The sequence below is a fragment of the Fukomys damarensis genome, unplaced genomic scaffold (assembly GCF_012274545.1).
Source record: "Fukomys damarensis isolate Sample0158 unplaced genomic scaffold, DMR_v1.0_HiC HiC_scaffold_15, whole genome shotgun sequence".
Lineage (NCBI taxonomy): Eukaryota > Metazoa > Chordata > Mammalia > Rodentia > Bathyergidae > Fukomys > Fukomys damarensis.
Window position 1 is genome coordinate 18,978,282 of NW_022900927.1, and position 27,014 is coordinate 19,005,295.

Below are 27,014 nucleotides of genomic sequence, written 5' to 3' on the forward strand. Positions count from 1 at the left end.
AATAATAATAATACAAAAGAGGCCTAAATATAGCATGAAACCTGATCCATTTATGGCACTAGGCCCAGGGTTATGTTTTAAAAACCAAAGGAAGAATGTTGCATGGATTCTAGGCATCCTCCCAGCACTGGCCAAAAGCAAGAGAATTCTCGGCCTGGAAACAAGCATCGGGTTTCTAGCCTGAAGAAGCCTGTGCCAGAGCCTGGGCCCAACGTCCTTGCACCCTTTCTCATTCCCCAGCCTCCTCTGACACTCTGCTGGGGCTTGAGTCACATGACTAGTGTTGGCCAAGAAAATGTGAGTGGTGCTAAAGGGTGTCATTTCCAGGGTGATGACACAGTTCACAGCCATGTTTCCTCCTCCACCTCTCAGGTCAGCTACCCTGGCCTGCTTTGGGCTGTGAGTGAGAAACTAACTCCTGTTGTATACATGGAGCTGCTCAGATCTCAGGGTTTGAGGCAATCACTGTTAATTATCTGAATCTAATGATAGAAATTGGATGACAAAAATTGCCTCTCAATAGCCAGTGCTCTTTACCGAAGTTTGCATTCTTTTTTTTTTTTTTTTGGTACTGGGGATTGAACTCGGGTCCTTGCGCTTGCAAGGCAGGCCACCGAACCGCTGAGCTAAATCACTGGCCCCTAATTTGCATTCTTTAAGCAATCTCCCCATCACTATTAGACTTCCTTTGCTTCTTGAAAGAATAGTCTCTACCTCATCATTCTGTTTTTGGAGTACTTGCTAAAAACAAGGCACTGAATTAGATAATTTTCAAACATGATTTCATTACATTTAATTCTCAGGCAAAATTTTCTGAGGTGACTTCTGTCGTTAACTCCTTTTGCAGATGAGGAACTGAGGCTTATGTCACACACAGACAGTGAGTTGCAGAGTCCTGACAGGCAAGGAGCCGATTCTCCCTTGCACTTTACAGGATAAAACCCCAACTCTCTGTGGACAAGGAGCCTCTCTGATACACTGCTGCTACCTCCCTAACTCCAGGCCATTGTGCCTGCCTTGCCACCTACTGAGACCCTTCCAGCCTCACTCTTCTCACCCTGGTAGCGGTTTTGATTTTCACCCTGTAGGTGCCTCTGGCTACAAAGCCCACTTCTTCCTGTTATCCACTTTCCTATCCTTTGAAACCTTTTGGCTCCACCGTGAACCTTCCTTGACCTCCCTTCAGTTCCTTGCTCTCCTCTGGGCTGCCTCTGTGTCTTCCTTCATTGCTGATACCTCACCATATTGCAGTTACATTTTTGGTAGTAATGTCTCCAGGAGGTACATAGGCCAGGTTTCTTCATTCTTATACCCTCAGTGCTAACACATGCCAGACGGGTAATAGATAATAGTTACTGAGCGTGCCTTCTCCACTGGCCCCAAGAGGTTATTCCTGAGACCAGTTATTCTGCCAACCAGGCCTTTGGGAAATAACCTAGCCTTATCACTCACAAGATGAGATGGTCTTTTCAAAGTTTAGATTTTGTAAATTGCTCTACCAGCAATTCCATGAATTGATTAACTCAAGTATTTGAACCAAAAAGAGGACGAGCTTCTGATTTACTAAGCATCAACTTTGCACCAGGAATTACACAAGACATCTTCATGTTGTCTCATTTCGGCCTCACAACAGCCTAGGGTCATTATTCTGCCTAGGCTATAGTTAAAGAAATGAGGCCCCCTGGATTGAGAACTTTGTTTATCCTCACCAGTTAGTTGCAAAGGTATTTCAAATTCAGTGCTCTGCTCTTGGGGTTTAGACTTGCTCTGGACCCACAGGGATCTTGTTCAGATGCAACCTGAAAGTGTGCTTGTCTTTCATTTGCCTTTGTGTCCTCTCACATCCTGACAGTGTCTCTGGAGTCTGCGGGTCTGTGAAATACCTCTGAGCAAGCGTTTTGCAGACAAAGTAATGTGTACAGCAGTGGTTGGCCCCTACTCAAACAGATACATGCACATGTATTTTGAATAAACTCATGCCTATGTACAAATGCATACACATCTTTACTCACTTCGGTGAAAACTTTACTGAGTAATAGTGCAAACTTGGGTCATTACTTTGAAAAGGAATCTAACTTGAGTCCTTTTCTCAGAGAACAAGGAACATTTCAAATCCCAGGCTTTCTAAAACTGGCTCTACTCTCTCTCTCTCGATCAGTTTTAAACCTTGCCAGTGGAAAAAATCTCCTTACTAATAACATGCATGTTCCTAAAGATTGGGCATTCTCTGTACCACTGGCCTAAGAAAAGCATGAGTTAGAAGGCACTTGGAAGTTGCAGTTGAATGCTGCGTGTCAGGGAAGAAGACGGTGGCATCCTCCAGTCCCCACAGGTCTCTTTCACTCAGATCAAATGATGTTTTGACAGCTGTATGGAGCAGAGAGGGCTCAAATGCCCCAGGTTTCCGTTCAACGATACCACACATCTCAGACCTGAGATGAGAATTCCCTCAGGAAAGAAGCAGCCTGATCCTGTATGAATTGGAGAAGTTTATTGGTGGGAACACAGGAAGCAGGAGTTGTGGGAGGCTAAACAAGGGCAAAGAACTGAGAACCCAAATCCCGTGGTTGGAAAAAACAGCCATAAGGTGACTCTCAAGTCTCTCATGGCCAGTGGCTGTGCCACATTCAATCTGTGACTAGGTAGCTGGCCTGAGTTGGTGCTGATGTATCAAGCAACAGTTCTCGTAGGTCCCCCAATGCCCCTAAGTCCCATGTGTCCAGAGAGCACATGGCCAGATGATTCTCTGAGCCAGGGTTTGAAGGGCAACAGGAGACTTGGGGCCATATGTAAGAAGGACCCTTCCTCTACTAGAGGACATGCAGGCAAAGTAGAGGTTAGGTCCTCATCAGGAAGAGTGGCTGAGTTAAGAGGTCTCTTTGTATGGAGGAGACAGAAAGATGGGTGAGAAGACTCCAGCCCTAGAGTCCTGATTCTGATTTTTAAAAAGACGAAGGCAGAGAGGTAGAAGAGAAGAAGGAGGTGGCAGTGGCAAAAAACAAGAAGGAGATAGTGACAAAGAGAAGGGAAGAATTTCAGGAGTCCAGAGAAACAAGGGTGAGGCCAATGCTGAGGAGCCAGCTGTCACTTTATCTCATGGTTTTTTTGGTGGGTGAGCTCAGAGCAGAGGTCTTCCCCTGGACATCCTTGAATTCACTTGCACTGCCCAGCCTGGTCTTGGCCTCCCCACGGGGACTACAGTTCCCACTGCCTGTGACACAGCCTCCAGACAGCATGCCGTAAGCCCCACTGACAGAGCTGGGCCTGAAGCCGTAAGTGCCAGTGCCACCAAACCCAAAGCCAGCCACTGCACCTGCTGTCCCAGCCGTAGAGCTGCTGATGACCGCTGTGAAGAACAGAGGGAACAGTGATCAGTGTGTATCCTAGACAGGGTGACCCTACTTATCCCTCAGCACTCCAGTTTCAACTAGTTTAATCTCTCCCCTCTATGCAAGCCTTCACAGTACTGGTGAAGACATGATCAATTCCTGAGCAGCCCAGGCATCAGGAAACACAGCTCAGATCCCACTGGACTTCCATTGGGCATCTGTTCATTCTTAGAATGAACAAGAGTAGCAAGATCTTCCCCAAAAAGAAAGACAAACCCCAAACACAGATAAACCAAGCTCTTGACAGTCCACTTTAGAATGCATTCTTATGTTTCTCTTTCAAAGAACTTACTGATAGGTTGAATTAGGGAATTTTTACCATTCCTTTCTTAGGAGACTGGACTAAACCCTGTGGGGCCAGCATAAAAATCAATTTGCACTTCATTTATATGCAAACATCTTTACTCTCAGAGGGAAGGTGCAACCCTGTACTTAGTTGCCTTCATGTAAGAAAACCAGGTGGCGGTGGCAAGAGATGGGGTGGGGCTGAGAGTTTCATCACAATTAGAGTAAGGTTTCTGAGGAAGAAGCCCGCGTGCAGTGTCACAGTGTGATGGGGAGCTGACTCCACCAGGAAGGCAGCAGCCCCACTGCGGCCTCAGCAGGTCTCTTCAAGGGAGGCAAGCGTACGCTGGTGGTGGTCCCCTAGGCAGAGCCCATGCTGATCCTCAGGGGTCCCACTCATTCTCTTTGTTGATTGGCTAAAAATATTCCCTCAAAGACATGAAATACTCACAAATGCTCACAGAGTTTGTGTATTCTCCGGACATCCTGCAGAGAGAGGAAGCGCAGGTGAGTGAGTCCCCAACACATAGGACTCAGGGCTGCCCTCCCTAGTGCTCAGCACTGGCCAAAAGTCACCAGCCAGAGCAACTCCATGAGCTCCTACCAGCTGGCCAGATGGTAGTAACATTTCCCTCCACCTCTGAGCACCTCCTTCCTTCCCATCTACCTTTTCCACTTCAGAGATGTGGGGGGCCTGCAATTTTGGGGCCCCACTGCAGGGTTTCCCTTGTGCCTATTGTTGCACTGCTGAGAAGCTGCTGTCTGAATAAACACATGTGTGGAAATATCAAGACCAGGAGTTGCTACTAATGAACTAGCTATATGTCTCAGTCCAGTCTGGGCCACAGGGTCTTCCATTTGTCTGTGTTTCGCATACCATCCACCCTTTCGACTACTGCTATGACTATGTAGTTTACACTGTTATCTGGTTAGTATTTTTAACTGACTGCATTTTATAAGGAAAGAAAGCTTTATCTTACCACGGCTAAATAGAAAATCAGTACTAGTTGACTAAATAAGAAAAATGTAGCAGTAAAAATATAATGTAAATAAAGCAATTTAATGGAAGGAGGGAGGTCGGCTGCCTAGAGCTTCTGAACTTGGATCTTCTTGAACTGTCTTTTCATTAGCAGGGCTATTTGCAAGTGTCTGGCTGTGTTAAAGACAGAGGCACTAAGCTGAGATTCTGAAGCTCCAAAGGAGAATTGTAGAGGACTATGATGTGACATTATCTGATTGAATGCTGTCTCAAGCTATGTTTATGGGTGAACCAAAAAGAAATTCCAGCCCTTCCTGCACCCAGTCCCCCCACCACCTCAGAAAGTGGTTGGGAGGGGAGGATTGCAAAATTCTTCCAGCCCCTCAGCCCCTCACCTGCACTCCTCGCCCTCCAGCAGCTTGCGGTAGGTGGCAATCTCCACGTCCAGCGCCAGCTTCACGCTCATGAGCTCCTGATACTCGCACAGCATCCGGGCCAGCTCCTCCTTGGCCTGGTGCAGGGCGCCCTCCAACTCATCCAGCTTGGCCCGGGCATCTTTGAGGGCACAGTCGCCCCGCTGTTCTGCATCGGCAATGGCCGTTTCCAGATTGGAGCACTAAGAGACAGGAGATAGCATCGTCCCTTGTGTGTTAAGGCATCGGGTCTCACTTTATCCCCCGCGTGCCCACAGTGGCTGGACCCTCCTCTGTCCTTCTCAGAGCAGAGACCCCCAGCCACATCCCTGGTAGTGGAGCCTTTCAACCCAGCACTGGAAGGCTTGTTATTCTGAGCTCTGTGGGCTTATGAAAAGACCCCGGAATCAATCATTCCAGACTTCAGGTGGGAGCAAATTGTACAGAAGGAAGCAGGGGCTCTGTTGAGGAAGGGGATTGAGGAAGGGAAACAAAGGGAGGGACAAGGGGCTGGGGGCTTGCTAAGCTGATCTGACCTTCCCTTGGAAGCAAGGCAGGACCTCACCTGCTTCTTCACGCTCTCAATCTCCGAGCGCAGCCTCTGGACAAGCCGGGTCAACTCTGAGATCTCACCCTGGGTGTGTTTGAGGTCATCCCCGTGCCGGCCAGCAGCCAGCTGTAGCTCCTGGAACTGGGGAGAGAGGAGCCAGAGCAGGTACATGACTCAGGAAAGACTGCCTTTGTTTGAGGAGCCTGGTAGAGGTGGGGAGGTCAACAGCCTTTCCTTCAGCTCTTCATTCTTTGGGTGTATTTGCCTTAAGCACAGCCAATCTCACTGAGAGTTACATTTGGCCATAAGAACTGTTGAAAGTCCAGTCCTCTCCACACTGCAGATCTGAAACACAAAACTCCAGGTACGACCCTCCTTTGCCTGTAGCCCTTCAAGGTGAAGGTCAAATTCAAAGTCCTAACATGGCATCAAAGTGCTCACTTCTCATGGCCCCTTCCCACCACCTGCCTGGCCCTCCCCTGCTGTGCCAAATAGCCTACTGTTCCTCTAAACATCCTACATGCTCTGGTGTCCCTGTGTCTACATGAGGTTCTAACACCACCTGGAAACCCTTCAATTCAGCCAAGGCAGACCCACTTCTTTGACAAGCTTTCCCTTATCCCCTGGTTGGGTACAATTCTGTTCCCGTTGTCCCTGACATGCCAGCTCATAGATAAGACTACACTGTACCACGATGGCACATTTCTATACCTTCCCCATCACACTCAAAATAAATGGGTATTAGGACTTTTCATTACTAAATTCTTAGTACCTGCTTTATAGTTTTAAAAGGTGTGATGGAGCCAGGCATGGTGACACACAGCTGTAATCCCAGCACTTGAGAGGCTGAGGCAGGAGGATCACTGTGAGCTCAGGGCCAGCCTCTACTACATAGTTCAAGGCCAAGCTGAACTGCATCTTAAGACCCTGTCTCAAAAAAAAACCACACACACACACCCACACACCCACACACACACATACACAAAGATGTGACTGGTAAATGAACAAGCTGTCTGCCTCTATTTTCTGAATTTTCCTTGGTTAATTCAGCCCCGGGCTATCTTGATGGGCTCAGAGGGAAAAATGAAAGATTTAACACGGGGCAACATCAAGTGTGTATGTGGTGGGGTGGAGGGGGTATGTGTGTTCGTGTGTGTGTGTGTGTGTGTGTGTGTGTGTGTGTGTGTGTGTGTGTGTGTGTGTGTGTGTGTGTGTGTGTGTGTGTGTGTGTGTGTGTGTTGAAGTAGATTCAGCTATATCTCAATACTACCATTCATGAATTTCAGGTCATCTACTGTTTTCGATTATTCCTACCTTTGATATCACCCATGGAATAGTCAGCAGTTCTATCCCAGAATCTGGTTTAAGGGAAATGCAAAATAGGTGTTCTCTTATTTTGTAGGAGCTATACTCTGGGATAGTGCACTGCCCTATCTCTGTCCCTGAGTGCTCAGCCCAGCATGACCCCAGATTCAGAATTCTTCCTTGGGATGCCAAGTCCTCTGTAGGGAAAGGGGCATCTCTCTGTGCCCTTTGTGTTCAATCTTTGGTGCACACTGAGACAAATGGCCTTGTCTTGCTTCTCTGGAAGGCCATATGAGCAGGGTGCCCCCTAACCTTGTTCTGTACTCAAGAGACCAATAGGCAGTTCCCTCCTGCTGCTCAGCTCTCAGGCTAGGCCCCACCCTGGAGCCTGTACTTCTTACTCATTCTGGCCACGGCTTGTAATCATCATGTGGCAGAGTCTGGGAATGGCATTCGAGTCAGAGCCTTTATCAGGAAGCTCTGGCCTATGTTGTCTCCTGAGTCTTGAAAGCTTTCTTCCACCTCCTCGAAGGCCAAACCCTTCTGTCTCACACCAGCGAGGAGGCAAGGTGGAGGGAGAGAGAAGTTCTCCCAAGAATTATCTCCCTAGAGAAAGACCCTGAGCAGGAAACAATTACAGTGTTGCCATCTTGATCTGAGAAACTGAATTATCTAAAGAGTCACTTCCCACCCACAGACCATTAGAGGAGTTAAGATCTAAGAGACGTAAACTCCCCTTTATCCTCAGCTCTGGGCTTGAGTGAAAAGGTAGGAGTCACCTGAACCCAAATTACACTGAAGGACCCCCTAATTTATTATAATGACAGAAGGAGCTGAGATGTTACCTACTCCTGTTTTCCCTCCCCCAGACTCTGTGGTGCTCTCTGTCTCCAGGAAACTGGTCCTGACCCACCCTGCGTGCTCCTAGCTCCCAAGTCTGCACTCTGTGCACTCATTCCTTTCCACTCTGCTAGATACAGCCTCCAATGGCTGTCACCATCAAAGTGGAGCCCAGTGTCAAAGTCATGTCCCCTCCTTCATCTGGACTTCCCTGAGCACCAGGGACAATACATAGCACTAAGACTGAGAATATGCTTGACTGAAGTTCAAGGACCATGGCAGGTCATGGGACAGATGAGACTGTCTAGGCAGGAGCCCTACACACATGACCTTGAACAAGGGTGCAGCCTCACCTTGGTCTGGTAGAGTGCCTCAGCCTCAGCCTTGCTCTTCAGGGCGATCTCCTCGTACTGGGCACGGACCTCAGTGATGATGCTGTCCAGGTCCAGGTTCCGGTTGTTGTCCATGGACAGGATGACAGAGGTGTCACTGATGTGGGACTGCATCTGAGCAATCTCCTGCAAGGGAGACAAGGAAGAACAAAATGCCTTTTACAATCAGAGATGATGGTCATGTCTTAACAGGATGGCTCCAGACCTTGCAAACAGGTATAAGCTGCAGTCCCCAAAGCTTGTGAAAATGGACAGCACCAGCTCAGTACCATGTTGGAAAACTGCTGAATGAGTCTGAAGCACCACAGAGAAGGCAGCTCATATGTCTGTCCCCTGACATAGGGGGAAGGTGGAGGGAAACATCCCAGCCAACATGAGAGGGATGCTCATGATACCGTACTCCATGGATGCTCGGCCAATGGGCTAAGGCTGAAAGTCACATGTTCACAAAGAAAAAAATAGAAAGGTTATGAGAAGTCCCCACCTCCTGGGAACTCCTCTCCAAGACTGCAGGAAATATCCCAAGCAGCAGGGTGACAAGCAAGAATAAGAATCTGCTGGACTGAAATTTAATGAGAACCCCACAGAGACTCACAACTTTTTGAAAGATGTGACAGCAGGACATCAGGAGACAGAAAAGGACTGATGGGACACCAAGAGAGATCATCACTTTTGCCTTAGATCTCCAAAGCTCCCAGCAGCCAACTGCCAGTGATCCCTGAACTCTTAGTCACTGAGCGTGGTAACTATTCATCACAAGCCTTACTGCCAGAAGACATGGGGCAGGATGTCTTACCCCCTCATACAGGCACTTGAAAAACTTGATTTCTCCTTCCAGGGAATCCACCTTGGCCTGTAGTTCCACTTTGCTCATGTATGCTGCATCCACGTCCTGAGGAGAATCCAGAGGCCCCTTGACATCCCCTTTCTTTAAACTCCCACAGGTCTCTCCCATGAAATGCCCCAGTCCCCAACCCTGTGACTTGTTGCCCCAGGGAAAGACTCAAGATTCATTCCAGCCAGGACTCACTACCAAATCTCAGGCAGATTCCTTAGGCCTCTGTGAGCCCTGTGAGCCAACTCCTCCACATGGCAATCATCGGGCAGTCAGTGGGCTGGCACAGCCATGAAGATTTGTCAGAGACAAACAGAGTAGCAGACCTCAATCCCTCCCACAGCCTGTCCTGTGCCCCAGCACAGTGGGCATGAGCTGGGAACTGACTATCCACAGCTGGTTTCCTGTCTCTTAAAACAATAAGGAGTGCTAGCCGGCCATCATGTCAACAAGCCCTCCCTCTCCTCTTCTGGCTCATCCACACCAGACCCTTCCACACAGAGCATAGGCCTCAATCCCTCCTGTGTTCCTATACCTGGGCACCAGGGGCAGGCACCTTCCTCACCTTCTTAAGCACCACAAATTCATTCTCTGCAGTTGTGCGCTTGTTTATTTCCTCTTCGTACCTGCAGGAGATGAACCAGAGAGCAAGCGCGTGTGTCTCTGTGTGTCTGTGTGTCTGTGTGTGAACCAGTGTGTGTCTGTATGCATGTGTCTATGTGTTCTCACTGAGAAACAAGAAAAGAGAGATTCACGTTACAGAGCCTTTTAACAGGTTGGGAGCCCTTGCAATGGTCCCGACTGACTAGACCTATTTAGCCAAGTCATGGGCAGCCTCTTGGGCCTGATGACTGAATGGTCTGGATTTCCCCTGATGTCTGTGGAGTGAGGAGGTTCTTCCTCCTCTCACTCAGCACCCAAATCCAAAAACATCGCTGCCTCTTTCAGACATGTTTCTTGAAACCTTTCAGTCTGGCAAGGCCACAAGTCCACTCTGTCCTGATGCAGGAGTCCCAAGGAAGCCAGAGCTATCTCCTAGGATAAGAAGGAGCATGGTTCAAATGTCCAGGACCTCTGGGAAATGAGAGAGGATGCTCAGCTTTAGTCCACCTCTTTCCCTGAAGGGGGTTTCCTTAGAACTCAACACACTAGGTAAGCACCGAAGTAGGATGGCCATGCCACACGCACACACACACACACACGCACCACACAGACAGAGGGACTCTCAAGTGAGGAGCAAGAACGAACTTGCTGAAGAGGAGACATCTCTGGCACCACACAAGGCACTGGCTATCTGCTGCCTACCCCACCTGCCCACCATAAAGGGTGTTTATCTTCCCCAGGCAGATAAGCTCAAATGAGTTCCTCTGCCTGATTTCAGGCCCCCTGCACTCACAGGAAAATGTTCCACTGCCTGCTGAGAAAACCCAGCCCCAGAAGGTGGCTAGCCTGAGTACAGTGTCCCTGCTCACCTCTTCTTGTAGTCCTCCACCATGTCTCTCATGTTCCTCAGCTCTGAGTCCAGCCTCACCCTGTCCCCTGACAGTGTCTCCAGCTGCTTCCGCAGGCCGCTGATGTGGCCCTCATAAATGGGCTCCAGTTTCTTCCTGCAGTTGTTCAGGTCCAGCTGCTGCAGCAGCTCCCACTTGGTTTGCAGCACCTGGTTCTGCTGCTCCAGGAAGCGCACCTGAAACCCAAACCAACAACCATAGACAATTGACCTGGGTGTTCCTTTCCTGGGCAGGAACTGTGTTGTCTTATACTACAATAGCTTAAAAGGTAAGCCCTTAAAAATGTCACTCAACCTCTCCCAACCAAAGACCCGGAGTGTGATGGAGGCCCTTATTCTAGGGACAGTCCCTAAGATCAGGAAAGACCCCCAAATCTCCTTTCCCTCTCCATCTATCAAGATCTCAACCTTCTTTCTCCTCCACACCTAACTACAGCTGACTGGATTCATGTCTACCTTCAACAAGGACTGCCTTCCTAAGCCCTATCCTTAGATACTGAGCCAACGCATCTTGGCCTCTGCTTGGGCCCTAGTGGCTGGGCCTGTGCTCCACCCAGTCTATGTCTCCTTGTTCATGCCTCTCCCAGCCCAGCTGGAAGGCAGATGCTCTGCCCACCTGAGATCCTGAGTTCTCCTCTGTGACTTTTAGACCTGGATCTCTACTTTCTACCAAAGCATTTCTTCAGAGGGAAAGCAAGCATTCTCCAGTTACAGTCTACAAGTATCGTGTCATTCCCTTACTTAAAACCCTCTAGTATTTTCACATCATTCACACTATCAAGTCCATATTTTCTACTATACTCTTTACAATGTGCCCAATGTACCTTCCTGCCTTCCTCTACTGTATGCTCATACTCACAAACTCGAGGGCTCCCCATCCCAGACAAGTTCTATTATCCTGTACATGCTCTCCCCCTGGACTGCCTTTGCTCACCTCCACCTAGAAAATTCCTATTCATTCTTCACCATCCTACTTCACTGTCTCCCACCTCACCCCCATGAACTCCCCTACTCTCTAAGCTCAAGAAGCCTCTATTCTCAAGACCCTCTTACCACTTTGTTTAAGACCCTCAGTGTGCATTAGAACTACCTAGGAGACCTGTCAAATACAGATTGCTGAGTCTCATGTGAGCATTTTTGCCTGGGTCTGTGGGGGGCCTGAGAATGTGCATTCGTTTTTTTAATCTTTTTTATTGAGGTTATTGGTACAATCTAGGTATACAAATACAGTTACATTCATCATTGGGATTCTGTACCTTTACATAATAGGTCTTGATTCTCATTTTTGCCGGTCTGTGGGGGGCCTGAGAATGTGCATTCGTTTTTTTAATCTTTTTTATTGAGGTTATTGGTACAATCTAGGTATACAAATACAGTTACATTCATCATTGGGATTCTGTACCTTTACATAATAGGTCTTTTTTCTCATTTTTCCCCTTGTCCCTGCCCTCCCTTCACCCCCCCTCCCCTCCCCATTTACAAACACTTTATTTCCATTTTTTCAGTTTCTCATATTTTTTTCCTCTCCCTTATTACCTCTCCCCCCCTTCCCACTTTCCTTACACCTTTAGCCCTTTACTTCCTATTTCACATTATTAATTGTCTCATTAGGATCCTGTGTACTATTGTAGTTTTTCACACCAAAGAAACTATTCGGTATTTCAGTTAAAGAAATCTCTGCATGAACATTAAAAAGAATGTGCATTCTTAATAAGTAGATGTTTCTGGCTCAGGGACCACTTTTGAAAACTACTGCCCTGGTGCCTGTGGTCTACCTCATCTCATAGGCAAGGTGTGTTACATTTCACCCAGGTCTGGGCTGGCCTGGTTTCCCTGAAAGGACCAGCTCCCCAGACACTCAGAGTGTCACTAGCCTCTTCTCTGCCTGGCTTCTGAGTCCCACAGATGGCAACTCTCCCACCTCTCTATCTGGAGGTCACTTTTTCTGCCTCCCCAGCACCTTTCCAGATGAAGCTTTCTAGTTCCTTTCACCCCTCTGGCCTCTGTCCCTCAACTCTGGTGTCCAAGGGACTGTCCAGTCCCTTTCTGCTCTGTTCTGGGCTGTGTCTGTACCCTGGGAAGGTGTCCCACAGGGGCAGGAAAGGTAGAGGAAGGACAGAGGTGCCATGTTCAGCTTTTTCAATAAAGTCTCACCTGGGCTGGGAATTTAGCTCAGTGGTGCCACTGCCTGCCTTGCAAGCACAAGGACCCAAGTTCAATCCCTGGTACCAAAAAAGAAAAAAAAAAAAGAGGCTCACCTTGTCAATGAAGGACGCAAACTTGTTGTTCAGAGCCTTGATCTGCTCCCGCTCCTGGGCACGCACCTTCTGGATCTCAGGGTCCAGCTCCACATTGAGGGGGGCCAAGAGGCTTTTGTTGACAGTGACCTGATGGATGCCCCCGGGCAGGTACATAGATGGAGATGAGGGACCTAGGGTCACATTGCCAAACATGCTGCCAGCAAAGCCACTGGCCCGACCCCGGCCAAACCCATAGCCTACTGCTCGACCAGGACCACTGGCCACATTGAATGGAATACTCCGGGCACCTCCAAGACTATAGAGACTCCGGCTGCTGAAGCCTCCACTGAGCCCTTTGACCCCTGCCTGGTAGGAGGATGAGCTGCCCCCAGAAAGCACTGCAGAACAGCCACTGAAGCCTCCCTTGGTGATAGCTCCCGGCTTGCAGGTGAACTGGCGGCTCATGGTGGGGAGGCCAGCGGGCTGGGAGAAAGTGCTAATCCTTAGCTGTGATGCGCTCACCAGCCTCTGATCTTGGCCTCTTCCTTTATAGAGCTCAGGAGAGTGCCACTGCCATAATTTATGGTTTTAGTTCACCTAGGGGCAAGAAATGAATTTTCTCCCAGCAAAATCAGAGACACTAGGTAAATAACTTAAAAACCCAGGGAATGCTGGGCCTGCAAACCTTGCTGGCATAATTGCATTTATCTAATTAACATGGGGTAATTAGCCTGGCCAAATTAGCCCTAGAAAGATCTTGCCTTGGGAGTTTGCCACAGCCTCAACTATTCTTCCTCAAGGCATGATGGGGGCTGGGATTGCCGAGGTACCCAAGAAGAGAACTTTAATTGACAGGATCATCTGTGAGAAATCTCACACCTGTGCCGGCATCAGATAGGCTACTTCAGGGACTCTGGCCAGCTCTTTAATGTGGTTAGGAAGACCGTCCTGTAGCCAGGCTTCCCAGGCTTCCTGGAGACAGTTTTCACGGGTGCCCCAGGGCCATGGGCAGGAAGCCCACCAGGAATCCAGGCCCAACCCACTGGCTGACAGCTTCCTGCTAATCCCACCCACCCCTGGTCTCCTGTGCCAGCCAGGATGCCTGCTCACCTCCATCTGCACATGCTAAGTCCTACCCCCACTCTTGAACTGGAAATGAAGGTCACTACTACCATTCACAATGGCTAACACTGGAACAGCACTTCACAGTGTTGAAAGAGCACCTTGCACACAGCTCTGATCCACTTAGTCTGCCCGAAGAAGAGGTGTGACAATTGGCATTTCACAAATGGGGAAACTGAGTCTTGGGGAGTTGAGGGTGTCAATGCTTTAGCAAACATTTAATGAGCCCTTTCTTTGTAGGATGGAAACAGCCAAAGGCCACAGGCCTTGGTCTTGAGGCCTCTCACTCCACACTTGTGCCTGATACCAACACTGCAGATGAGAGGGAGACTTGGAACAGCTCTGGAGCTGTCACTGAATATCCATCTCACACACAGTTCTGAGGAGCATCTTCCCGAAACAAAGAAACAGTGGCTACCAATGCCAGGATCTCCCACACCTTCCATCTGCCTAGGTCATCCTCTACTACCAAATCAAAGGTCCTGAAGGCAGAGTCTCCACTTCCTCCACCTGGAGGCAAGCATGAGATTTTACATGCACAGGGCCTTTGAGGCTCCTTCGCTCCTACCACCTCCATCAGCCGAAAGACAAGAGGTGACTGGCTCAAGGCCACACAGCCAGTGCCTGCAGATAAGTTCAGGATCCAAGGTCCCCAGCCTCCAAGATGAAGGCTCCTCCTCTTTCTCTTGGAAAAACAGGGTGACCCTGAACTCACTAGCAAAGGAAATGCTCTGACTACTTACAGTACCTCATGTTGTCGGTGGCTTCTCCAGGTAGTCTGTTGGCACAAAAACAATCAAAATAATCAGCAAAAGGACCAGGGATTTAGTTCAGTGGTACTGTGCCTGCCTGGCAAGCACAAGGTCATCATCATCATCAGAGTCTGGCTAGGGTTCAGAAGAGAGGACTCCCTATCCTGATCCATGATTCATAGTTTAGTCTCACTCTGGGAATTGCATCAATTCTTACCAAGAGTAGCTGGGGCAGCTACTCACTGTACCCTGCCCACGCCCAGCCCACTACTCAGTGCTGCTACTGCTCTAAGACTTGGACCACCTCCCATAGCTGTCCAGACCCCTCTGCCTGAGATGTTTCCCCAAACTTTCCCCAGCCCCAGACCAGGCCAGCCATCCCTGTACTGGGCAAAGCTAAAGAAAATTATATCTTTATATCCTTTCTCTCTGTCTCAATGGCAAGGAACTCTTCCCCCATGATTCTCTCTCTCCTTATGCTTCTCCCTCTCCCTCTCCCTCTTCCCCATGTGTGTGGAAGAGATTTATTTCATAGAACTGACTCATGAGATGCTGGAGGCTTAGTAATCCAGCCTGAGGGAACATCCCAAGGCAGACTGCTGTGGACCCTGGAGGATGACGTACCAAGTCCATCTGCTAAAGAATTGTCAAGGAACTCCCCCTCAACTCCTGGTTTGCTCAGAGTTGCCTTTTGGTTTGTTTGTTTGTTCTCACAATAAATATGTGTTGAATTTTGTCCAGTGGTTTTGCACCTATTCAGAAGATAATGTAGGTTTTACTCTTCTATGTGTCAATATGGTAAATACAGTAAGTGATTCCTTAATGTTGAGCCTTTCCTGTCTGAGGCAAACCTCAGAGCTATGGTGTACTATAATTTTTAAAGATTTATATATTATATTTGCTCATACCTTGTTGAGAATTTTTGAATCTGTGTTCTTGAGGAATATAGATCTTTAGCTTATTTGAAGCATCTTTGTATAATTTTAGAACCAGGATAATTCTGGCCTTCTAAAATAAGGTGAAAAATATCCTCTCTTCTATCTTCTGGGAAAGCTTATATAGAATTGTAATTATTTCTTATTTCATTCCATGCATTCTTCAGTGCCTGGACATGAAGTCATCTCATCCACAAACTTTCTGAGTCTCACAATATTCTCTGTAACTTATAATACCAATAAGTGCCATAGTAGTAAAGATAATTGCATAACAGTGTACATAACAATGAGTGCATGTTTGCAAAAGCATGGGTCTTACACAACACATTTTTTCCTTTACCATTGTATACAATCTTTCCAACAGCCTTATAAGATACTGTCATTGCTGTTTTACAAATGGGAAATCAAGTCTGGTGATGAATTAACTTGTTCAAGGTCTTATCTGATCATCAGTTTTTCATTAATTGCCTACTAAATTTCAAGGTGCCAGGAACTGAATCCACCGTAGACCCATAACCTCTGTATCAGTGCTTTTCAAAGTGTAACTCTTGTTACAAGGAGCTTGTTGCAATGCAGATTTCCAGGTTCTATTCCAGGTGGTAGAAATTGGGGGAGGGGAGTGGAACCAAGAATGTGCATTATTAATAAATTCATAGAGGGCTTTTGAGGAAAGGAACTGAAATCATCTCCACACTCATAAGAGAAGGCAACCCTAATTGGGATATCTGTGGGGTGGGGCTCCAGGGAGCCCTAGAAGAGGGAAGAAACGTTCTTTATTTGCTGAGTGTGATGGGACTGCTCTGCTGTGAAAACAGAAGTCTATTAATGGAGACTATGTGAGCTCCTCCAGACACCTCCCAGGAAATCCATTTCAGAGGCACCCAGAGCATCCAGGAGGTGCATGCCCGCAAGAATAGGAGAGTTGTGGGGAGCTAGAGAACTCCCTGGTTTATGCTGGGCTGAGAGAACTCTGCCTGGGAAGTTCAGAGCTACAAAGGCCTGGGTGGGTGCTCAGGGACTCAGCTGGTTTGCCCTGAAAAGAAGTGACCACAGAGCAAAGCTCAAAGGGTTAGTCAATGGAGAAATGTTCTCAAGAGCAATGCTTTCTAGGAGAATTTTCCTTAAATCCCTATGTCTTCTACCTGGCTGATATTTTCTGAGAATATCACATCTGGCCCAGGGCCAGCTTAACCTCCTTCCCTCCAGAGGAAATCACCCTGGGCTCCTGGTGCCACACTCCCTCAGAAGGCCTGCCCTCGTCAAAGAGGCCCTCTTCTCATCACATGCACATCTCTTCCTTCTGTGGCTACTCACCTCAACCATGGTTTTGCATAAAACAAACAACACATGACATGAGTTGCAAATGAAGTTTATTGTGCAGACACCCAGACCACAGCACTCAGAAAGCAGAGCCAACAAGAGGGGCTATGTACACAGAAGCACAGTTCCCTGGAGTACCTCCCTGAGAAAAGTGTAGGCTCTGAGAAGGCATCAGTAGACTGCCCTGGGGTCCTCAGTAGAATACCCTCTGGAAGAGGACCCCCAAGTGGGAAAAGCAAGGAGGCAAGGGAACCAGGAGTGGGGCATTACTGGAAGCCAAATTTGGACAATGAAGATTCTTCCCTCAGAAAACAGTGGGTGTCACTGTCTCTAACTACAATAGCTGGTTGGAAAAGAAGAACTTTCAAAAACTTTGTATAAGCATCTTTCCCCCAAAACGCCATCAGAAGTAGATGGCAAATTTGTCATGCTGTCAGTTAGAGGTACAGAAACAGGCTTCTACTTTCTGGAATGGAAGAAGCTGAAGAGGACCCCATCTTTATCTAAAAGAGAAGGTCACTCCAGAACCGCAACCTTCACCTGAGCCAGAACCACCCCTTTCAGAGCTAGAAACTCCCCCTCCACAGCCAGAGACTCTTCTGGAACCACCTCCAGAGCTGGAACCTCCCCTGGAGCCTCCTCCAGAGCCAGAACATCCTCCAGAACCAGAGCCTCCTCCAGAGCCCGATCCTCCTCCAGAGTTGAATCCTCCTCCAGAGCCAGAACCTCCCCTGGAGCCACCTCCAGAGCTGGAACATCCTCCAGAGCCAGAACCCCCTCCAGAGCCAGAACCTCCTCCAGAGTTGAATCCTCCTCCAGAGCCAGAACCTCCCCTGGAGCCACCTCCAGAGATGTATCCTCCTCCAGAGCCAGAACCGCCCCTGGAGCCACCTCCAGAGCCACAGCCTCCTCTGGAACCACCAATGCCAGAGCTTCCTCCACCACTTCTGGAGCCTGATCTTCTGCCTCCAGACCCATGACTGCCACTTCCAGAGCTATATTCTCCTCCTCCATAAATGGAGCCTCTGCCTCCAACACTATGGCCTCCAAAGCCAGTCTGGGATGTCACATTTGAAGAGATGGTGTTGCTTGTCACAGCTGTAGGAGAGATAGCATTACTACAGAAGTTCTGACTGCTCTGCCCACCTCTACCCAGCACAAAACAGGACCACACCCCACTACTTACACATAGTCACACTGTCACTGAGTTCTACAGACATCCTGTCAGGGAGAGAAAGAGAAGAACTTGTAGCAGGGCAGGTAGACTCTGCATGTATCTTGTTTTGGAACTTCTACCTTCCAGTATACAGATTAGCCACTGTGATCAGCCCCCAGGGCCTATACCTCCCACCTTCTTCTATGCTGCCAGATGCCAAAGATGGTAACAGACCCCACACTAATAGGCACAGCCTGGCATCTCAATCCATCTCAAGTTTTTGCTCAGATTAAAATGAACATTGTTCCAGAGTGACTGAACAGCAAATTCACTTCTGATTGTGTAAGACCTTTATCTAAATCTACCTTAGGAATTTGTCACTCAGAATCACACCTTCTCTAAAAATTTTAAATGAGGTTCCACTGTGAACATCCCATTCAGAAAGAACTAAAACTATGTACAGCCTGCTGGTTCCTCTCTCCCTCCCCCTCTTCTGCTCCCCTGGAGATTTTTCTCCTCCCTGGTACAAGTGGAGGACACAGGCAGACACAGAACAACAGCCTGAAAAATCTGCTCCCTTTGTCACAGTGGTTTGTGGGTGGCCCAGGGCCCCTTTTCCCTTTCCAATCGCTTTGGCCACATGAAGTCACCAAGAGTGTTGATAACACCAACAAAGTTTTTAGACTACAGAAAAAGCAAAAGGCCCCTCTTTTAAGGTTCACAGTTGGTTGATTTTCACTCTTGAAACCTGCACAGAATCATGTCTGCACCCACTGGGGTTAGCACATCCCCGACAGTCAGCACATTCTGACACCATCATTTCCGTTATGGGTCACACCATGAAGGCAAAGGAGGCCACATAGCCTGGGACTTAGAGACCACATTTCAGATTGCCTAGAACCACTCTGTTTTCACAGAATTTTGTTTTCTCTTTCAGAAAAGACCGGTATGTATAACTTATGCCTGGTTTACTTAGTTTCAAAAGGCTATGTTAGTCATTCCACAATGATAAATGTCCCCCTCTACGCTAGTGCTCTGTGTCCTGAACTGCACCATGGGGAATGTCGTGAGTGCCCTCTGTCAGCCATCAGAGTTGCTGCCCACCCTCTGCTTTGCCTGCCCTCACTCCAGCCCTAGATCCAAGACAAAGGAGAGAACAGACCTGAGCACCTTCTCCCCTCCCAGTATCCCTCACCTGCACTCTTCACCCTCCAACAGCTTGCGATAGGTGGCAATCTCGATGTCCAGGGACAGCTTGGTGCTCATCAGCTCCTGGTAGTCACGCAGTAGCCGGGCCAGATCCTCCCGAGCCTGCTGCAGGGCCTCCTCGAGGTCTATGAGCTTCTGCTGGGCATCTTTGATGGCATGCTCTCCGCGCTGCTCAGCCTCAGCTATGGCATCTTGTACACACTTGCACTGCAAGAGAAAGGGGGAAGGTTTCTTTCTGTATAGATAGCAGAGTCTGCCTGGCAGATGGGGATAAGGAGCAGAGATGTTCAGTGTGGGAGGCCCAAATAACTGACCCCAGAGGTGTTGGATAGCCCCAGGGTTAATGGATGCTTCAGACAACTATGCTAAACCTTCTACTATCTCCAGGACGTCTTCTTCAAAACCACCCTTTGCCTATCCCTGTATGTGCTCCCAAAGGTGGCTTTGACTCTCACAGCACAGGGCCAGGAACATTATCTCACTCTATAGATGTAAATGATGACATTCAATACAGACTGCTTTGCAGAAATTCTCCTGCTTCTGGAGTCCACTCTGCCCTCTTTTTTTCCCCAAGGCTATTGTCCAGCCCCACGTCAGCTCCCTAAAACACTCAGTGAGTGCCCTCTATGAACTCAGTCAGATGCTGCTCAGGGCCTGTGCTACCCACAAATGGGAAACTACACCGGCAATTCACACAAGTCAAACTAATCTATGCTTTATTTACTATTGCCCCCCTTTACTTGTTTAGACAACCAAAAAGTGATCACAATTCTTTCCCCTCGCTGACCCATTTTTTGAACATTCTAATGACTACATTTAAAACATCCTTTAGACCACACTAAACATTGTTATAGCCTTAAAATATGTTTAGCTGCAGGACACTCTTATTAATGCAAACTAGAACTTCTCAGTTTCTCTCTCACACACAAACACACACACACAAGATACACTCAGATACAACCACCCACTCCACCCAAGCTCCACTCAACCAGCGGATCTAGACCCACTGTACAGACCAGGCCTCACCTGCTTCTTCACATGTGAGATCTCCCCTTGTAGTCTCTGGATCATGCGGTTCAGCTCACTGATCTCCATCTTGATCTCTCTCAAGCTGTCTCCATGTTTCCCTGCGACGAGCTGCAGTTCCTCATACTGATGGGGAGAAAAGGACAGGTCACAGGGGACTCCACCCTGGGAGAACCTTGGCTTTAGTTAAGGAAAAGCTGGCAACTGGCTGAGAATGGTGATCATATTCATGGGAGGTGGAAGATCATCTCATATCTTCACCAAGAACTTGGTACCATTCTCAACACTCTTTCTTGAGAATGATTCCCAATTTCATTGGCCAAACACACCAGTAATCTTACTGCATACATCCTGACTGGGGCTGAAGCCTGGTTTGTTGTAAGGAGCTGGGGCTGCCCCTCAGCCTTCTATACTTGCCTTGCTGTGGTACAAGGCCTCAGCCTCAGCCTTGCTTCTCTGAGCAATATCTTCATACTGGGACTGAACCTCAGCAATGATGCCTTCTAGATCCAGGAAGCGGTTGTTGTCCATGGACAAGACAACACTGGTTTCGGTGGTAGTCTGTTGAAGCTGGGACAGCTCCTACAACACATAGCAAGGTCTGGCCATGACTTCCCGCCCATACCACAGATAGGGAGGAGGCCTCCCCACCCTATATTAGTGAAACACACAGACTTTCAGAGTAAGCATGTCCCAGATGGGATGAAAAATGACATCACCATCATTCCAAGGCCTCTCCAAGGTTGTCCTCAGAATAGTAGGGAGGGAGAGGGGGTCTGTATCTCTGAGTCAACTACTCAGCAGCCTTCACCACTTACACCAGTAAATGCCCCCAGTAAGGCGGTTCATTAAATGTTCCATTTAATACCTTAAATTCTACATCCTATTTCAGGATTGATATGTGTGACTTTAGAAGACAGTGCATTTTGACCTTTGAAGCACAAGGGGCATAGGACAGGCCCCTTCCTAAAGGGAGGTGGACCTGTGGGGGATGCAGAGAGGGGAAGTTGACCTGGTGTTTCCTGAATCTCACTTTCTATGACATCAAAGGAGAAAACTTCCTCTCCCCCAATGCCTGTGCTATGCAACTCCCGAGCGGGCTAGAAGGATGGCTAGTGGAGGTCAGTCAGCCCATAGCCCCCATTCCTGCCACCTTTTCACCGAGTGGGTAAGACTTTTTGGGAACCATGGAAGTATAGGTCTGTCCAGGAAAAGCCTCCTTACCTCCTCATAGAGCCTTCTCAGGAAGTCAATCTCCTGGGCCAGTGCTTCTACATTGGCCTGCAGAGCCACCTTGATTGTGTAGCCATTGTCCACATCCTGCATAGACAGTCAGGGGCCTCTGGTGAAACACATACTCCCTACCTTGCTTGGTTCCCCCATAAGGGTCCCAGCTGCTCTGTGGCTGTCCTCCACTCGGTGCCTGTTAGCTGCTCTCCAACATGCCAAACACCTCCAGAGGAACCACATCCTGAGGGGGCCTCATCAGGCATGCAGTCTACCATCCATCTCTGCCCATGTGCATTGCTCATGCCCCACTCATGACCAAAAGCACTTGCACGGGACCAACCTTTTCTAACCAGCCTCTCCCTCCAGTCTGAGACACAGTGTTTCTCTCAGTAGGTACAATGGCCTCTGTGTCCTTTCACAGTCCTCAACACTCCCATCTTGTCTGTTCATCCTGCCTCTCCTGAAAACTTCCTCTAAGACATTTTGGGAACTGTGGAAGTATAGATTATACTTGGATGATACACCAGTCCCTCCTAGGAACCAGGCTTAGAAGCTATTCTTTTAGGCCTTCAGCTCAGAGCTATGCCAGCACAACCAATAGCAACTATAAGCAGGCATTCTAAGGGAAGTCCCATTCCTCCCCAGCCTTGTAGAAGAAGAATAAAGTGCTTTCTATGTTTGCATTTTTATGATCTAACATAGGTTTTAAGTGGGAGAGTGCTGGTATTGTTCTGCCAAATGTACAGAGTATCCTGGAATATCGTCTTCAGAAGTTTGAACTGCAGAGACTCTTTTGCCCCAAGAGAACCAGACAGGCATATCTCAGCCCTTTCTCTGGCTGCTGCTGTGTGTACTTACCATTTTCTTCCAGCCTGTTTGTCTGGACACGGTGTGATGTGACACACCCTGATTTCTACCCTGGCTGTGGCATGCCCTTGCTCACCTTTTTAAGTGTCACAAAATCATTCTCAGCAGCTGTGCGCTTGTTGATTTCATCCTCAAACCTATTGGAACCCAAATGATACAACAGTTGGATTAGTTCTGGTATTCTTTTTCTTTTTTTCCTTTTTCTACTAGATTCATCCCAAATGAATTCTCCAGGCATATTAAACATTCTTTAAATGCCAAAATCCTAACCCCAAATAGCAATGGATTTCTATAAGCTAACTCTCAAACTTTAAAAAAAAAAAAAAGGATTTCTGAAATTTTATGTCCTCTTCATAAATAATCAACAAAGATGCAGCCATCAAAGCCTTTTATCACCACAAATACAAATGGTAGATAAGTCATTGGCTGGTTCTCTTCAGTATCTATCTCCACTCAGGGTTTACTAAGCCACCTACTTTTTCTTATAATCCTCCACAAGATCATGCATGTGGTTCAGCTCTGAATCCTGTGCAGTTCTTTCCGAAGAGAGCGTATCCACCTGCTTCAGGAGTAGGCTGATGTAGGTTTGGAAGAGGGGCTCCAGGTTGGTGGTGCGGGATCTCACATCCAGCTGCTGCAGCAGATCCCACTTGGTCTTCAGTACCTGGTTCTGCTGCTCCAGGAAGCGCACCTGACGTGAGGGAAGGAAGAGCACATAAGGCCCAGGCCACTCTTCACACTAGTGAGACACAGCTGCACTGGGTAGCTCCAGTCCTACTTGGGAACTGGAAGATAGTCACAAAGCTTCATCTACACCAGCCAGAGGGAGGCTGGAGAGGGCCTGGTAGAGCTTCTGAGCTCCCTCCCTCCACAGTTGGAAAGTTCTATGGACTCCTAATGCTACTGCTGGCTCTCTCCATGCACAGAACTCTCCTACTTCACACCCACTGTTTTGTTTACAGCTGCTCCCAAGACTCCAGGCCATTTCTCTCCCTGATCCTAGTTGCATCCCTGCCAAGGTCCCATAAATTCTGGGGCAAACCAAAAGCAGATATCTGCTTTTGGCACTACAACCCAGGGTGCTAAGGATGAATCCTGGAGGGCAGGGCTCCTTGGCTGGTTTTTAAGAACCCAATAAATTCCTGTGTAATTCAACCAAGACAGGTTTCTCTGCCTTGAAATAGGAGAAAGTAACACCCTAAAGTGACACCATTAAAGACTTTATGGATCATAAAACTGAGAATGTTTCTGCTGAAGGCTGGAATTTCAAGAAGATATTTCAAGTTCCGCTTCACAGGATTTAATAGAGTAATAACTTTCCAAAGAAGGAAAAAATTACTGAGAAAGAAAACATCTCACCAATCCCTTTCAAAATCTGCTGTCACATAGCCTGACCTGCTCAGTTCATTACCTGCCGATACCAATTTTTCTATAATTGTCAGAATTTCCATAATTATTTAGACTGAAAAATAAAATCAAAGAGTCACATGATTCCTAACTGTAGACTGTTGTGGAAACATCCTGCAAAGCCAGCATTTTTCACATTTAGGATATGCAAATAACCCAGGCTGCGATGGCCACTCCAACAGCTCCTAAAAGGATCTAGACTGTGTGGTTTCCTTTTCATCAAGCACTAGAAGCCACAGTCCTGAGCATCAGCAGGAGCCACTTCTGCCTTACCTTGTCAATGAAGGAGGCAAATTTGTTGTTGAGAGCTTTGATCTGTTCCCGCTCCTGAGACTTTATATTCTGGATCTCTGGGTCTACTTTTACATCGAGGGGTTGCAGGAGGCTCTGATTGACAGAGACTTCATGGATGCCTCCACCAAGGATTCCTCCAGGCCCAAAGCCACCAGGACCCCCAAAACCTCCGGGGCCACCGCCACCTCCAAAGCGGCCTCCTCCAACGCTGCCTCCAACGAAACCACCGCCTCCAAAGCCGCTGCCTCCTCCGAAGCTGCTGCCACCTCCAAAACCTCCAAAGCTACCTCCTCTGCCACCAAATCCACCACCAGAACCAAAGCTGCCGCCTCTTCCAGCCACACAAATGGAGATGCTCTTGCTCCCTCCAAGGCTAACAACACTCTGACTGCCAAAGCCGCCGGCCCCGCAGCCTCCACCTCGACCTCCACCTCCACCTCCGTGGCGGCTCAAGCAGGAGAAGCTGGAGGTCGATCTCCGGCTCCCTCCAGAGACTATGGCTGAGCCACTGCTGAAGCCCCGGAATCCTCCTCCTCCTCCTCCTCCTCCTCTTCTTCCTCCTCCTCCTCCTACTCCTCCTCGAGACTTGCAGGAGTTCTGACAACTCATGATGGCTTTGTACAATGAGGAAACTTGAAGGTTCCTGATGAGAGCCAAAGCTGGAGATAAACGCGTTGTCAGGAGATGATCAGGGTCCTCTTATATACTTGTCAACTAGGTGTTGGTGTACCTGGGTGTGGGCCCACTTAAGTATGGGTTTGGTTTGCCTGAAAGCTATTCCTGGAAGCTACTCAAACTAAGAGCCATTAAAAATATCCATGATGGATCAGCCCCATTCCAGAACTTGCTTTGATTGCAAACTTCTGTTTATCTGTGCATCTGTCAAGCAATTTGATTTTTGTACAATCATCAGAAGAGGGGATTAGGACTTGGTTTCCCAACCTGAACAAAAACTTTCTGCAGAACACTGCTTCCTGTTTTGGACCGATCCATGAGAGGTTAGCATTCACCCAGGCCTGTTCAGACTCACTAGCCAGTTCAAGGATGACAAGGAGGACAGTTTGGACACTGTGCAATCCCCTCAAGAGCAGAGGAGCATATCCTGTCCTGCAACCATCAATTCTGTCACTTTTACATGAAAACCACAGGATGAGGGGTGTAAGGAATGTTTCTCTATTCCTGGCTCTGTGGGACTGAGGGAACTCATGAAAGGCTGCAATCAAAGCCTTTATACATGGTGCTGCTGCCTGCCCCACAAGTGCAAGGTCCCAAGTTTGATCCCCAGTAACAAAAGAAAGAAAGGAAGGAAGGAAGGAAGGAAGGAAGGAAGGAAGGAAGGAAGGAAGGAAGGAAGAAAGAAAGAAAGAAAGAGAGAGAGAGAGAGAGAGAGAGAGAGAAAGAAAGAAAGAAAGAAAGAAAGAAAGAAAGAAAGAAAGAAAGAAAGAAAGAAAGAAAGAAAGAAGCTTTATACAACAGCAAGATGCAAGTGCAAATTGACTTAAATGTTCGGTGACCATGTATTGCCTGCTGACTTGGTGAAGCAGTTAGGGAGGCAAGCTCTTCACTGACACACAGCAATGGATGAAAATCACAAGACCCACCAGCCTAGCCAGAGCCACCAAACACACTACACATCCACATCCAAACTCAGTCACAGTCTCTCCTCTGCCCATGTGGCTAAGTTATGTGAGAAAGACACTTTAGAGTACTAGAATAGAATTGAAAGTCAGAAGTTTCAAGCTTGGGTCTCAGTTTTGTCATTTAATGGCTGTACAGCCTTGAATTAAACTCTGAGTATATTCTTAGCTATAAAATGGGAAATTCCTATGAAATATTTTGAAAACCATGACACACAACTTAAATGTTAGGTATCATTTTTGTTTTGAGTGAGGCAAAGATATTTCCTTTTCCATTCACCATTGGCACGTTATTTTCTCTTCTGTTGGCTCTAACCATGTACTGCATGAGGGCATTACAAGAACCCACACGTTCAGCACCTTACTGCAAAGTTGGCATTAAAAATGTAAAAACCAGAAGCTTTGAGTTTAAGTCCCAGTTTTGTTGTATTTTAGAAAAATGACCTTGGATAATTAATAGTCTTCTGTGATCCTTAGTTTCTTTATCTATAAAAAGTGAAGGGAAATCCAGAGATCAGGATGAGGAGGAAAAGAAGGAGAAGGAGGAGGAGGAAGTAAAGGAGGAGAGGGGGAAAAGGAAGAGAAAGGAGAAGGAGTAGAAGAGAAGAAAAAGGAAGAGGAAGGGAAAGAGAGTGCACAGACTGTGCAAAACATAGTTACTACTCAACAGCAAAAACTCAATAAATTTTATTCACCTTCCTGTTCCCCGCAACATAACAAGTTTTTAACCCCATGTCATAATCACATGGAAGAGGTGAGAATGGGCATAAAGCATACGGAACTAGTCATGCTATTTGATTTTCAGTGAAAGAATGTTGAACAAAGCAAATTCATGTGTTTCCATGATTTTTTTCCAATCTAGCTTAAACAATTATATCCATGCAAATAACCCAGAAACTTAAAAGCTTTACCGAGAGCCTTAATCCAAAATCAAGTGTGTAATTATCTATGGATATCTGAGCAACGCCCTAATTGTCCATTACTCCACTATGACTATGCTGAGGCCATGCCAGCTTCAGGAGGGTCTTTATCTCTTCATGAAGGGAAGGGACAAACATTTCGTGAGCTTCTGCCATGCCCTAGGCTTGTACTGGGCACTCTGCTGCACGTTTCACGACATTTTAGTTCTGCTTTCACACCGTTTTCCTTCCTACTCCCCCCACTTTCTAGACTCATTGGCAAAAGTCTAGCTGAAGGACAGACCCCTTCTCTGGAATGCGGAGGGCAGAATTAATGCAACATAGATATTGCGTAACATTTTATTTCCAGGTTTTCAAAGCACATTTCACCTTTTGCATAATCTCAGTGCACTCTTTAAGGG

General features: G+C 47.7%; 2 protein-coding genes across 2 annotated transcripts; both read right to left on the bottom strand.

The window, feature by feature from the left end:
* Positions 1–2,772: 2,772 nt before the first annotated feature.
* LOC104851888 (keratin, type II cytoskeletal 73) lies at positions 2,773–13,203 on the bottom strand. Its single transcript, XM_010609259.2, has 9 exons — positions 12,757–13,203; positions 10,461–10,675; positions 9,554–9,614; positions 8,950–9,045; positions 8,115–8,279; positions 5,632–5,757; positions 5,049–5,269; positions 4,126–4,160; positions 2,773–3,346 (listed from the first exon to the last, which is right to left on the bottom strand). Exons 1-9 carry the CDS (start codon positions 13,201–13,203, stop codon positions 3,090–3,092), a joined length of 1,623 nt encoding a protein of 540 aa, XP_010607561.1. The 3' UTR covers positions 2,773–3,089.
* Positions 13,204–16,928: 3,725 nt separating this feature from the next.
* On the bottom strand, positions 16,929–24,665 carry Krt2 (keratin 2). The gene is made up of 9 exons (XM_010609260.2): positions 24,036–24,665; positions 22,832–23,046; positions 22,432–22,492; positions 21,483–21,578; positions 20,676–20,840; positions 20,259–20,384; positions 19,219–19,439; positions 18,054–18,088; positions 16,929–17,965 (listed from the first exon to the last, which is right to left on the bottom strand). Exons 1-9 carry the CDS (start codon positions 24,663–24,665, stop codon positions 17,367–17,369), a joined length of 2,148 nt encoding a protein of 715 aa, XP_010607562.1. The 3' UTR covers positions 16,929–17,366.
* Positions 24,666–27,014: the final 2,349 nt, after the last annotated feature.

What these genes read in the sequence shown, in the direction of transcription:
- LOC104851888 (XM_010609259.2), bottom strand. Translation starts at nt 13,203, where the DNA reads ATGAGCCGCCAGTTCACCTGCAAGCCGGGAGCTATCACCAAGGGAGGC. An exon ending in TCAAGTGCCTGTATGAGGGG is followed by an intron (nt 8,280 to 8,949) that starts GTAAGACATCCT and finishes TCTCCCTTGCAG; the next exon opens with GAGATTGCTCAGATGCAGTC. An exon ending in CTGGAGGGCGAGGAGTGCAG is followed by an intron (nt 4,161 to 5,048) that starts GTGAGGGGCTGA and finishes CTCTCTCTGCAG; the next exon opens with GATGTCCGGAGAATACACAA.
- Krt2 (XM_010609260.2), bottom strand. Translation starts at nt 24,665, where the DNA reads ATGAGTTGTCAGAACTCCTGCAAGTCTCGAGGAGGAGTAGGAGGAGGA. An exon ending in GTGGAGGATTATAAGAAAAA is followed by an intron (nt 22,493 to 22,831) that starts GTAGGTGGCTTA and finishes GGGTTCCAATAG; the next exon opens with GTTTGAGGATGAAATCAACA. An exon ending in TTGGAGGGTGAAGAGTGCAG is followed by an intron (nt 18,089 to 19,218) that starts GTGAGGGATACT and finishes TCTCCCTGACAG; the next exon opens with GATGTCTGTAGAACTCAGTG.